The sequence below is a fragment of the Drosophila pseudoobscura genome, chromosome 4 (genome assembly GCF_009870125.1).
Source record: "Drosophila pseudoobscura strain MV-25-SWS-2005 chromosome 4, UCI_Dpse_MV25, whole genome shotgun sequence".
Taxonomy (NCBI): Eukaryota; Metazoa; Arthropoda; class Insecta; order Diptera; family Drosophilidae; genus Drosophila; species Drosophila pseudoobscura.
The window spans coordinates 5,776,072-5,789,065 of record NC_046681.1 but is presented as its reverse complement, the minus strand read 5'-3'; the positions used below and the strand labels follow the sequence as shown (position 1 = coordinate 5,789,065).

Sequence of the window (12,994 nt, the reverse complement as noted above, 5' to 3'; positions counted from 1 at the left end):
GACAGCCAAACACCTCCACCATAATTGGCTGATTTTGGGGTGGAGGGGGGATGTCTGTCATTATCATAATGCTGTATATAATTACCCCCAAGTCCCCCAAGGCGACAGCACACAGCAGGCCCCCGCTCCAAAGAAGGGCACTGGAGGGCAAAATCCAAATTAAGCCACAGAATAAATATGTAATATTTCCCATACAGTGCAGGGCAGTCAGTGTTTATGTCACAATCGTTTATCAAAAAAAAGAAAAAAATCAAACATGAAATCACTGAAATACGCGGGAATCAAAGAGGACTGGGAACGGGGGGATTTGTTACGCTAGCATCAGAGGCTCCCCCGCGCAGATTGCAATTGACAGTTGTCCTGCTGCGCGCTGACGGATGCTTCTTGAATAATGAAAAAACTATATAAACCCACACATATGTATGTATGTACGGGGAAAAAATCTGCCTGAATAAATAAATAAAACATCGAACAGCAGCAATTAGCGCGGAAAGGGGCGTAGAAAGGGGGCCGTTAATAAAGTGTTGGTTACACGGGGCTTTAAGCGGCTTTATATTGCGGATTGCGGACCCCATTTAATTGAGCTATCTTTTTATACCCGACACTCAAAATGAGTACAGGGTGAAAGATTTTTGGTGAAACTGGATGTGTGTAACGTCCAGAAGGAAGCGTTTCCGACCCCAGCATAAATAGCCCAGTTGTTTCGGCCAAGTTGCCTTCCCGTGGGGTCTTCTGGTGTGAAGATTGTATACTCATCTCCATTACTGGTTAAAATAAAAAATTTCAAGAATTTCACACAAACGTCTCCGCTGCAGTGGGTGGAAAAAAGTTCTATGTTCAAAAACCCAAAAAAGGTTCAAGGTACACGGGCTCTCAAAAATATTAATTTATTGTTAATATGGGGTAGCACACACATTTCTATTGTCGGCTATCTTAGGACTTAGAACGGGGTACCCTTTGAGAGATGGAATTAAAAAATCATCCAAAAATACATTGGAGATGAGCCTAGCTTCGTTTCTTTTAGTGTTTTGTATGTTTTGGTGCATGAAAATGTGTTTAAAATTGTGTGGAGATTGATTACTTCTAAGTTTCTAATCTTCGTCCTCCAGAACTTGCCGGATTTGAAAATCCTCTAGATTCTCTTGTGGAATGAGTCGCAGTTTCATGTCGTTGGCCAAATGGAGAACCGCATAGAGGGCCACCGATGGGGACAGAGAATCTTTCATTTTGTCACTCAAGACATCAGGCAAGGATCGGTAAACCTCCTGGAAGCTGGCGGTACCCTTCGCGTAGCTTTCTTCCTTTGGCACTGAGTGGGAGGGTACCGATGTCTCATCGACAGGATTCAGGAGCTGTTTCTGGATCAAAGAATGGCAGCTTTTCTTGAGATTCTTCATGTCGATCACCTTGGCATGCTTCGCAAATGGCACAATTACTTTGGTGACCTGAAAAAGAACCAAATAAATGATATTTTAGACACCCTTGGGAATAGTATGTCCCTCAAAGACACACCTGCCTTGGTGCATCCTTAAATTCGGTGGATATCTTCAAGATTGTATCGTCATCCTCATGGATGCTTTGGCTTTGATTGAGCCTATCCTCACATGAATCCTCATTCATCATGTCCATGGTATTTTCAATGCCCGCTGCCGACATTCGGTTCGTGATAGGTTCATCTGTGGTGAAATGTTCGTTGTCAGAGAGCTCTATGTCGGCATCGTCGTGGTGGGAGCCCCCATCCATATCCGTATCATTTTCCAGTCCCTCAACGAGATCGGCTTCTCCAAAACTCTGGCTAACTTTAATACCCGGCGCCGAGTCGTATTTTAAAAAGTAATCCGCTTCAAAGTTGAATTTTGTGGGCCGCACCACCTTTCGGGCATCCCATTTCTTTTCATTGACCTTTCGCTGCTTTTTTTTGTAAGCATTGAGGGGCTTGAATAACTCCTTGTTGAACTTTCCATAGTGCAGATTCTTCATGCGTCGCTTGGAGGTGGCTGCCGCCGTTTTCTTTGGTTTAGCAGCCATAGGTCGATTCGTCTCGGCCAGAGTGGTGAGCGGACGAGTGCGCCTGAATTTCCAATGCGCTGGACCCGCCCAAAACTGTCGGATTCTGTCCATGGGCCTGTAAGAGTAGTCCAGGCTAGTCACACCATCCACTGGCCTCAGATCGTCAATGACCCCGGCCGTTTTGCTCAAACGCGTCTGCTCCTCGGCGGTGAGATCCTGCAAATCATTCGATTGTATATCTAGGATAATGGGTGGACTTGCCTCCATATCCGGCATGGGCTCACACTCGGCATTCATGTCAAATGCTACGGATATATCTGTGGGATTCACACCGAAGTCGTCCGCATTATCCAGCCCCTCAGCAGCGTCATTACATGTGGGGGCCGCCTCTGAAATAGATCCCGACTGTGGCTGGGGATTGGGAGCACTGGTTATCACGTAGCCCGTGTGGAGTGGCCGCAGTTTTAGTTTGTCCATATGGTTGTACAGCTTAGGCAGCCATTCCGCATTGCACAACTCTTCTTTGGCCCACTCCTTGGTGCCAGCACTCAGCGTTTCGCTGTCCATGAGCTCATCCGTCTCCTCCGTCGAATCCCAGAATTTGTGGGTCGTGCGTAGCCGCATTTCAGAGTCCACGCTGGGCAGAATGTTGTGCATCAGGCGATGGGCGGCATTGATGGAACCCACCGTCGAATTGAGCTTTGCAAAAACCGCATCCTGCATGGGCACCATGTCCAAACGCGCATTCAATGTTTCCTTGTTCTTTATCACCGTTGAAAAATGCCTTTTCTGGCGCTTGGGCTTAGGTGCCGCCTGCTGCTGTTGACTGGGAGCCGCATCGGCACCTTCGCCACCACCTGGAGGTCCCTCAGGTAAGCCCGTCAAGAGGCGACCATTCAAGCCCGCCGATATACGCAATGCATCTTTGTAGATTGAGTCTACACGCAGGGCGTAGATCTTGGCCGAGGCCTCCAGCGAATAGCCAGCCATCTGTGAAGGAAGAAAAGTGGGTTAGGAGCTCTCCATATTGGTCGAAGGGATAAAACGCACCTTGAAATTGTTCAGCTGTTTGTGATGGCGATCCATTAGATTGGCTAGTGTATCAATCAACGACATATTCCAGACATTGTCTTTGCTCAGCTTATTTTTGTTGTACAGATCCACGCAGGAGCGTATCGTCTCGTTCTCCTCGATGGACTCGAGAGCTGAACTCGTGCGAGTGTCCTGCTGGACCAGCGGTGTGCGCCGGCGTGGCTCCTGCCGCTCGGCCTCGTCGTTTTTGCGGTAGCTGCCCACCGCAGATCGAGGCAGAGGGGTCTCCGAGTGTGGCGACGTCATTGGAATGCTTGGGTGTGTGTAGTTACGGGTTACGGTAGTTTTTCTCCTGATTTTTACTATTTTCGTATTGGAAATTTACAGTTTCCTAGAGTGGACGCCGAATTCTAGGGATGGAGATAACCACACTTACACGCGCAGGGCTGCAACCGCAATATAAACAAACGAAAATTATAGTTTAAGATGCCACAATATCGGTTTGCACGCTCAACTTATGAATATTAATTTTTTTCCAATTTGAATGTTCCAGCTCAATGATTTAAACAAAGTAAATATCAAAAATTATTTTTACTGTCACACAATTTGTTAAAGGGCCAACGATAGTTTCGATAACAGTGCGAGGCGTCGATATTTGTATTTTTTACATCTCTGCCGCCGTACATGGCGGCAAAAAAGCTAAAATATGAAGAAGAAAAGAGATTAACAGATGTGCGAGGTTGTTGATAGGGAAATGGGGAAAAAAAGAAAATTTTCCAAGGAAAACATGAAGCATCTATCGGCCAGTAGTAATGGTTATGATAAGCGTCATCTAGCGTGCGCCGTCTGCTGTAGGAGTGCCATATTGACCATGAATCGGGTATAAATATAGAGTTCGTAGGGTCGCAGCAGCAACTCACAACGTTCCCCTCGATTTTTTACAACATCAACATCACCATAATTCCTTAGAACTAACATAAAACTATCCACACAAACATCGCCAGGACTATCCATAGAACTCATCGGACAGAACTCTCCCCTCCAATTCTTCGAAGAGTCTCTAGAAATATACTTGAAATCTCCTGAGAGCACTACACCTAAAACCTTCCTTCAGTTTCAAAATATTAGTTCTGGTTCGTTCGAAAATTTTGACATATTCCAAATTTCAGTAATAAAAAAAGAAATTAAAAATCTGAAATAGTTCAGATCCTGTGATCCTTAAATTTTTTGGGCTCCTGCCCCAAGGAAAACGAACTCCACGAAGGAGGATAAGCCAGAGGAGAAACGGGGGAGTTCAAAAGACAGCGGCGATACGAAAAGGAAACCTAAGCCGGATGTGCCCTCTACGATGTTAAGGTAAATCTCCTAATAAGCGATTTTAGAAAACACAATGGGTTTGTTTGGGTGGATAGACAACTGCGTTTCATGGAAGAACCAAAAGGAATTTTGATAGAACCTCAGGTATTCAGGGCAGAAGAACCTCAGAGATTTCAGCAACAGCCACAGACGGAAACCTTCTACGATCCTACCACCTTTCCACACGTTCGATTCTTAAGTAGAGCTCCAACAACGGGCAGGCCCCTCATGCTTATCCATCATATCTCGAGACGACAGCATCTTTCAATAGCAAAAAATACTTTAATGAAGAAAATAGGTCTGAAAGTCCATTACAATCCTATAGAGAGCAATTCCCAAGACAGAAAGAGAACGCGCTCAAGGTATCGAAACAGAAGGAGCAGCAGATCGAGCAACAAAACACTGATGGCACCCCGGCGAATCAGTGGAAACCAGAGACCTCCGAAGAACTGTGATAACAAGCCGCCATTGTGACATGACCTTTCTTATGGAGTGCATTCGTCGGGAGCTGCGCGGAGCAAACGACTATCTGGAGGGTGAAATAGTGCGCTACAAGAAATTTGCCAGCCTACACAGATGCGGCGCTCCCGAATACAAGGATACCTGTTGCTCAATATTTGACCAAATTATTTTCCTTTTCAGAGGGAAAAAAAGATGACAATTTATAAGATTTATCCGACTAATATCTAATTTAAAAGATTTTATAATAAAATTAATATTTAGAGCGCACTTAGAAAATCTTTGGGGAATATATAAATATATCCGATACTCAAAATGAGTCCAAGGGTATATTAGATGAGTGTAACGTCGAAAAGGAAGCGATTGTAACAGCATAGAGTACTAATATCATTGATCAGCATCAATAGCCGAGTCGATAGAGCCATATCCGTCCGTCCGCCTCTACGTCCATATGAGCGCCTAGATCTCAGAGCCTATAACAGCCTGTACCTCTACACTCCTGTTAGATCTAACTTTTACTCCGCTGCAGTGGGTGGAAAAATAGTTCTATGTTCAAAAACCCAAAAAAGCCCAAAACACGGGCTCTCAAAAATATTAATTTATTGTTAATATGGGGTAGCACACACATTTCTATTGTCGGCTATCTTAGGACTTAGAACGGGGTACCCTTTGAGAGATGGAATTAAAAAATCATCCAAAAATACATTGGAGATGAGCCTAGCTTCGTTTCTTTTAGTGTTTTGTATGTTTTGGTGCATGAAAATGTGTTTAAAATTGTGTGGAGATTGATTACTTCTAAGTTTCTAATCTTCGTCATCCAGAACTTGCCGGATTTGAAAATCCTCTAGATTCTCTTGTGGAATGAGTCGCAGTTTCATGTCGGTGGCCAAATGAAGAACCGCATAGAGGGCCACCGATGGGGACAGAGAATCTTTCATTTTGTCACTCAAGACATCAGGCAAGGATCGGTAAACCTCCTGGAAGCTGGCGGTACCCTTCGCGTAGCTTTCTTCCTTTGGCACTGAGTATGAGGGTACTGATGTCTCATCGACAGGATTCAGGAGCTGTTTCTGGATCAAAGAATGGCAGCTTTTCTTGAGATTCTTCATGTCGATCACCTTGGCATGCTTCGCAAATGGCACAATTACTTTGGTGACCTGAAAAAGAACCAAATAAATGATATTTTAGACACCCTTGGGAATAGTATGTCCCTCAAAGACACACCTGCCTTGGTGCATCCTTAAATTCGGTGGATATCTTCAAGATTGTATCGTCATCCTCATGGATGCTTTGGCTTTGATTGAGCCTATCCTCACATGAATCCTCATTCATCATGTCCATGGTATTTTCAATGCCCGCTGCCGACATTCGGTTCGTGATAGGTTCATCTGTGGTGAAATGTTCGTTGTCAGAGAGCTCTATGTCGGCATCGTCGTGGTGGGAGCCCCCATCCATATCCGTATCATTTTCCAGTCCCTCAACGAGATCGGCTTCTCCAAAACTCTGGCTAACTTTAATACCCGGCGCCGAGTCGTATTTTAAAAAGTAATCCGCTTCAAAGTTGAATTTTGTGGGCCGCACCACCTTTCGGGCATCCCATTTCTTTTCATTGACCTTTCGCTGTTTTTTTTTGTAAGCATTGAGGGGCTTGAATAACTCCTTGTTGAACTTTCCATAGTGCAGATTCTTCATGCGTCGCTTGGAGGTGGCTGCCGCCGTTTTCTTTGGTTTAGCAGCCATAGGTCGATTCGTCTCGGCCAGAGTGGTGAGCGGACGAGTGCGCCTGAATTTCCAATGCGCTGGACCCGCCCAAAACTGTCGGATTCTGTCCATGGGCCTGTAAGAGTAGTCCAGGCTAGTCACACCATCCACTGGCCTCAGATCGTCAATGACCCCGGCCGTTTTGCTCAAACGCGTCTGCTCCTCGGCGGTGAGATTATGCAAATCATTCGATTGTATATCTAGGATAATGGGTGGACTTGCCTCCATATCCGGCATGGGCTCACACTCGGCATTCATGTCAAATGCTACGGATATATCTGTGGGATTCACACCGAAGTCGTCCGCATTATCCAGCCCCTCAGCAGCGTCATTACATGTGGGGGCCGCCTCTGAAATAGATCCCGACTGTGGCTGGGGATTGGGAGCACTGGTTATCACGTAGCCCGTGTGGAGTGGCCGCAGTTTTAGTTTGTCCATATGGTTGTACAGCTTAGGCAGCCATTCCGCATTGCACAACTCTTCTTTGGCCCACTCCTTGGTGCCAGCACTCAGCGTTTCGCTGTCCATGAGCTCATCCGTCTCCTCCGTCGAATCCCAGAATTTGTGGGTCGTGCGTAGCCGCATTTCAGAGTCCACGCTGGGCAGAATGTTGTGCATCAGGCGATGGGCGGCATTGATGGAACCCACCGTCGAATTGAGCTTTGCAAAAACCGCATCCTGCATGGGCACCATGTCCAAACGCGCATTCAATGTTTCCTTGTTCTTTATCACCGTTGAAAAATGCCTTTTCTGGCGCTTGGGCTTAGGTGTCACCTGCTGCTTTTGACTGGGAACCGCATCGCCACCTTCTCCATCACCTGGAGGTCCTTCAGGTAAGCCCTCATCATCCGCGTCGGCATCGTTTATCTGTTTGTCCGTCAATGTGCGAGCATTCAAGCCCGCCGATATACGCAATGCATCTTTGTAGATTGAGTCTACACGCAGGGCGTAGATCTTGGCCGAGGCCTCCAGCGAATAGCCAGCCATCTGTGAAGGAAGAAAAGTGGGTTAGGAGCTCTCCTTTTTGCTCGAAGGGATAAAACGCACCTTGAAATTGTTCAGCTGTTTGTGATGGCGATCCATTAGATTGGCTAGTGTATCAATCAACGACATATTCCAGACATTGTCTTTGCTCAGCTTATTTTTGTTGTACAGATCCACGCAGGAGCGTATCGTCTCGTTCTCCTCGATGGACTCGAGAGCTGAACTCGTGCGAGTGTCCTGCTGGACCAGCGGTGTGCGCCGGCGTGGCTCCTGCCGCTCGGCCTCGTCGTTTTTGCGGTAGCTGCCCACCGCAGATCGAGGCAGAGGGGTCTCCGAGTGTGGCGACGTCATTGGAATGCTTGGGTGTGTGTAGTTACGGGTTACGGTAGTTTTTCTCCTGATTTTTACTATTTTCGTATTGGAAATTTACAGTTTCCTAGAGTGGACGCCGAATTCTAGGGATGGAGATAACCACACTTACACGCGCAGGGCTGCAACCGCAATATAAACAAACGAAAATTATAGTTTAAGATGCCACAATATCGGTTTGCACGCTCAACTTATGAATATTAATTTTTTTCCAATTTGAATGTTCCAGCTCAATGATTTAAACAAAGTAAATATCAAAAATTATTTTTACTGTCACACAATTTGTTAAAGGGCCAACGATAGTTTCGATAACAGTGCGAGGCGTCGATATTTGTATTTTTTACATCTCTGCCGCCGTACATGGCGGCAAAAAAGCTAAAATATGAAGAAGAAAAGAGATTAACAGATGTGCGAGGTTGTTGATAGGGAAATGGGGAAAAAAAGAAAATTTTCCAAGGAAAACATGAAGCATCTATCGCCCAGTAGTAATGGTTATGATAAGCGTCATCTAGCGTGCGCCGTCTGCTGTAGGAGTGCCATATTGACCATGAATCGGGTATAAATATAGAGTTCGTAGGGTCGCAGCAGCAACTCACAACGTTCCCCTCGATTTTTTACAACATCAACATCACTATCATTCCTTAGAACTAACATAAAACTATCCACACAAACATCGCCAGGACTATCCATAGAACTCATCGGACAGAACTCTCCCCTCTAATTCTTCGAAGAGTCTCTAGAAATATACTTGAAATCTCCTGAGAGCACTACACCTAAAACCTTCCTTCAGTTTCAAAATATTAGTTCTGGTTCGTTCGAAAATTTTGACATATTCCAAATTTCAGTAATAAAAAAAGAAATTAAAAATCTGAAATAGTTCAGATCCTGTGATCCTTAAATTTTTTGGGCTCCTGCCCCAAGGAAAACGAACTCCACGAAGGAGGATAAGCCAGAGGAGAAACGGGGGAGTTCAAAAGACAGCGGCGATACGAAAAGGAAACCTAAGCCGGATGTGCCCTCTACGATGTTAAGGTAAATCTCCTAATAAGCGATTTTAGAAAACACAATGGGTTTGTTTGGGTGGATAGACAACTGCGTTTCATGGAAGAACCAAAAGGAATTTTGATAGAACCTCAGGTATTCAGGGCAGAAGAACCTCAGAGATTTCAGCAACAGCCACAGACGGAAACCTTCTACGATCCTACCACCTTTCCACACGTTCGATTCTTAAGTAGAGCTCCAACAACGGGCAGGCCCCTCATGCTTATCCATCATATCTCGAGACGACAGCATCTTTCAATAGCAAAAAATACTTTAATGAAGAAAATAGGTCTGAAAGTCCATTACAATCCTATAGAGAGCAATTCCCAAGACAGAAAGAGAACGCGCTCAAGGTATCGAAACAGAAGGAGCAGCAGATCGAGCAACAAAACACTGATGGCACCCCGGCGAATCAGTGGAAACCAGAGACCTCCGAAGAACTGTGATAACAAGCCGCCATTGTGACATGACCTTTCTTATGGAGTGCATTCGTCGGGAGCTGCGCGGAGCAAACGACTATCTGGAGGGTGAAATAGTGCGCTACAAGAAATTTGCCAGCCTACACAGATGCGGCGCTCCCGAATACAAGGATACCTGTTGCTCAATATTTGACCAAATTATTTTCCTTTTCAGAGGGAAAAAAAGATGACAATTTATAAGATTTATCCGACTAATATCTAATTTAAAAGATTTTATAATAAAATTAATATTTAGAGCGCACTTAGAAAATCTTTGGGGAATATATAAATATATCCGATACTCAAAATGAGTCCAAGGGTATATTAGATGAGTGTAACGTCGAAAAGGAAGCGATTGTAACAGCATAGAGTACTAATATCATTGATCAGCATCAATAGCCGAGTCGATAGAGCCATATCCGTCCGTCCGCCTCTACGTCCATATGAGCGCCTAGATCTCAGAGCCTATAACAGCCTGTACCTCTACACTCCTGTTAGATCTAACTTTTACTCCGCTGCAGTGGGTGGAAAAATAGTTCTATGTTCAAAAACCAAAAAAAGGTTCAAGGTACACGGGCTCTCAAAAATATTAATTTATTGTTAATATGGGGTAGCACACACATTTCTATTGTCGGCTATCTTAGGACTTAGAACGGGGTACCCTTTGAGAGATGGAATTAAAAAATCATCCAAAAATACATTGGAGATGAGCCTAGCTTCGTTTCTTTTAGTGTTTTGTATGTTTTGGTGCATGAAAATGTGTTTAAAATTGTGTGGAGATTGATTACTTCTAAGTTTCTAATCTTCGTCATCCAGAACTTGCCGGATTTGAAAATCCTCTAGATTCTCTTGTGGAATGAGTCGCAGTTTCATGTCGGTGGCCAAATGAAGAACCGCATAGAGGGCCACCGATGGGGACAGAGAATCTTTCATTTTGTCACTCAAGACATCAGGCAAGGATCGGTAAACCTCCTGGAAGCTGGCGGTACCCTTCGCGTAGCTTTCTTCCTTTGGCACTGAGTATGAGGGTACTGATGTCTCATCGACAGGATTCAGGAGCTGTTTCTGGATCAAAGAATGGCAGCTTTTCTTGAGATTCTTCATGTCGATCACCTTGGCATGCTTCGCAAATGGCACAATTACTTTGGTGACCTGAAAAAGAACCAAATAAATGATATTTTAGACACCCTTGGGAATAGTATGTCCCTCAAAGACACACCTGCCTTGGTGCATCCTTAAATTCGGTGGATATCTTCAAGATTGTATCGTCATCCTCATGGATGCTTTGGCTTTGATTGAGCCTATCCTCACATGAATCCTCATTCATCATGTCCATGGTATTTTCAATGCCCGCTGCCGACATTCGGTTCGTGATAGGTTCATCTGTGGTGAAATGTTCGTTGTCAGAGAGCTCTATGTCGGCATCGTCGTGGTGGGAGCCCCCATCCATATCCGTATCATTTTCCAGTCCCTCAACGAGATCGGCTTCTCCAAAACTCTGGCTAACTTTAATACCCGGCGCCGAGTCGTATTTTAAAAAGTAATCCGCTTCAAAGTTGAATTTTGTGGGCCGCACCACCTTTCGGGCATCCCATTTCTTTTCATTGACCTTTCGCTGCTTTTTTTTGTAAGCATTGAGGGGCTTGAATAACTCCTTGTTGAACTTTCCATAGTGCAGATTCTTCATGCGTCGCTTGGAGGTGGCTGCCGCCGTTTTCTTTGGTTTAGCAGCCATAGGTCGATTCGTCTCGGCCAGAGTGGTGAGCGGACGAGTGCGCCTGATTTTCCAATGCGCTGGACCCGCCCAAAACTGTCGGATTCTGTCCATGGGCCTGTAAGAGTAGTCCAGGCTAGTCACACCATCCACTGGCCTCAGATCGTCAATGACCCCGGCCGTTTTGCTCAAACGCGTCTGCTCCTCGGCGGTGAGATCCTGCAAATCATTCGATTGTATATCTAGGATAATGGGTGGACTTGCCTCCATATCCGGCATGGGCTCACACTCGGCATTCATGTCAAATGCTACGGATATATCTGTGGGATTCACACCGAAGTCGTCCGCATTATCCAGCCCCTCAGCAGCGTCATTACATGTGGGGGCCGCCTCTGAAATAGATCCCGACTGTGGCTGGGGATTGGGAGCACTGGTTATCACGTAGCCCGTGTGGAGTGGCCGCAGTTTTAGTTTGTCCATATGGTTGTACAGCTTAGGCAGCCATTCCGCATTGCACAACTCTTCATTGGCCCACTCCTTGGTGCCAGCACTCAGCGTTTCGCTGTCCATGAGCTCATCCGTCTCCTCCGTCGAATCCCAGAATTTGTGGGTCGTGCGTAGCCGCATTTCAGAGTCCACGCTGGGCAGAATGTTGTGCATCAGGCGATTGGAGGCATTGATGGAACCCACCGTCGAATTGAGCTTCCCAAAAACCGCATCCTGCATGGGCACCATGTCCAAACGCGCATTCAATGTTTCCTTGTTCTTTGTCACCGTTGATAAATTCCTTTTCTGGCGCTTGAGCTTAGGTGCCGCCTGCTGCTGTTGACTGGGAGCCGCATCGGCACCTTCGCCATCACCTGGAGGTCCCTCAGGTAAGCCCGTCAAGAGGCGACCATTCAAACCCGCCGATATACGCAATGCATCTTTGTAGATTGAGTCTACACGCAGGGCGTAGATCTTGGCCGAGGCCTCCAGCGAATAGCCAGCCATCTGTGAAGGAAGAAAAGTGGGTTAGGAGCTCTCCTTTTTGCTCGAAGGGATAAAACGCACCTTGAAATTGTTCAGCTGTTTGTGATGGCGATCCATTAGATTGGCTAGTGTATCAATCAACGACATATTCCAGACATTGTCTTTGCTCAGCTTATTTTTGTTGTACAGATCCACGCAGGAGCGTATCGTCTCGTTCTCCTCGATGGACTCGAGAGCTGAACTCGTGCGAGTGTCCTGCTGGACCAGCGGTGTGCGCCGGCGTGGCTCCTGCCGCTCGGCCTCGTCGTTTTTGCGGTAGCTGCCCACCGCAGATCGAGGCAGAGGGGTCTCCGAGTGTGGCGACGTCATTGGAATGCTTGGGTGTGTGTAGTTACGGGTTACGGTAGTTTTTCTCCTGATTTTTACTATTTTCGTATTGGAAATTTACAGTTTCCTAGAGTGGACGCCGAATTCTAGGGATGGAGATAACCACACTTACACGCGCAGGGCTGCAACCGCAATATAAACAAACGAAAATTATAGTTTAAGATGCCACAATATCGGTTTGCACGCTCAACTTATGAATATTAATTTTTTTCCAATTTGAATGTTCCAGCTCAATGATTTAAACAAAGTAAATATCAAAAATTATTTTTACTGTCACACAATTTGTTAAAGGGCCAACGGTAGTTTCGATAACAGTGCGAGGCATCGATATTTGTATTTTTTACATCTCTGCCGCTGTACATGTCGGCAAAAAAGCTAAAATATGAAGAAGAAGAGATTAACAGAACTGCGAGTTGTTGATAGGGAAATGGAAAAATATGAACAGTTTCCA

At 45.6% G+C, this 12,994-nt stretch overlaps 4 protein-coding genes across 10 annotated transcripts in view; 1 reads left to right on the top strand and 3 right to left on the bottom strand.

Annotated features, from left to right (window-relative positions):
* LOC4816604 (uncharacterized) overlaps nucleotides 1-12,994 on the top strand; it is an 81,845-nt gene that overhangs the window by 19,315 nt on the left and 49,536 nt on the right. The gene's annotated exons all lie outside the window — the stretch shown is intronic.
* On the bottom strand, nucleotides 914-3,667 carry LOC6902613 (condensin complex subunit 2-like). 3 transcript variants are annotated; one of them, XM_033381032.1, is made up of 4 exons: nucleotides 3,558-3,667; nucleotides 3,061-3,488; nucleotides 1,513-3,000; nucleotides 914-1,445 (listed from the first exon to the last, which is right to left on the bottom strand). In XM_033381032.1, exons 2-4 carry the CDS (start codon nucleotides 3,346-3,348, stop codon nucleotides 1,092-1,094), a joined length of 2,130 nt encoding a protein of 709 aa, XP_033236923.1. In that variant the 5' UTR covers nucleotides 3,349-3,488; nucleotides 3,558-3,667; the 3' UTR covers nucleotides 914-1,091. The 3 variants fall into 3 exon arrangements, with proteins under 3 accessions (XP_033236923.1, XP_033236924.1, XP_033236922.1); XM_033381033.1 differs by having other exon boundaries at nucleotides 3,061-3,404; nucleotides 3,479-3,622; XM_033381031.1 differs by having other exon boundaries at nucleotides 3,061-3,622.
* On the bottom strand, nucleotides 5,443-8,276 carry LOC6903865 (condensin complex subunit 2-like). Of its 3 annotated transcripts, none has more exons than XM_033381025.1 (4): nucleotides 8,163-8,276; nucleotides 7,666-8,093; nucleotides 6,082-7,605; nucleotides 5,443-6,014 (listed from the first exon to the last, which is right to left on the bottom strand). In XM_033381025.1, the coding sequence occupies exons 2-4, from the start codon at nucleotides 7,951-7,953 to the stop codon at nucleotides 5,661-5,663; spliced, it is 2,166 nt and encodes a 721-aa protein (XP_033236916.1). In that variant the 5' UTR covers nucleotides 7,954-8,093; nucleotides 8,163-8,276; the 3' UTR covers nucleotides 5,443-5,660. The 3 variants fall into 3 exon arrangements, with proteins under 3 accessions (XP_033236916.1, XP_033236917.1, XP_033236915.1); XM_033381026.1 differs by having other exon boundaries at nucleotides 7,666-8,009; nucleotides 8,084-8,230; XM_033381024.1 differs by having other exon boundaries at nucleotides 7,666-8,230.
* Nucleotides 10,049-12,812, bottom strand: LOC6902615 (condensin complex subunit 2-like). Of its 3 annotated transcripts, none has more exons than XM_033381028.1 (4): nucleotides 12,735-12,812; nucleotides 12,238-12,665; nucleotides 10,690-12,177; nucleotides 10,049-10,622 (listed from the first exon to the last, which is right to left on the bottom strand). In XM_033381028.1, the coding sequence occupies exons 2-4, from the start codon at nucleotides 12,523-12,525 to the stop codon at nucleotides 10,269-10,271; spliced, it is 2,130 nt and encodes a 709-aa protein (XP_033236919.1). In that variant the 5' UTR covers nucleotides 12,526-12,665; nucleotides 12,735-12,812; the 3' UTR covers nucleotides 10,049-10,268. The 3 variants fall into 3 exon arrangements, with proteins under 3 accessions (XP_033236919.1, XP_033236920.1, XP_033236918.1); XM_033381029.1 differs by having other exon boundaries at nucleotides 12,238-12,581; nucleotides 12,656-12,798; XM_033381027.1 differs by having other exon boundaries at nucleotides 12,238-12,798.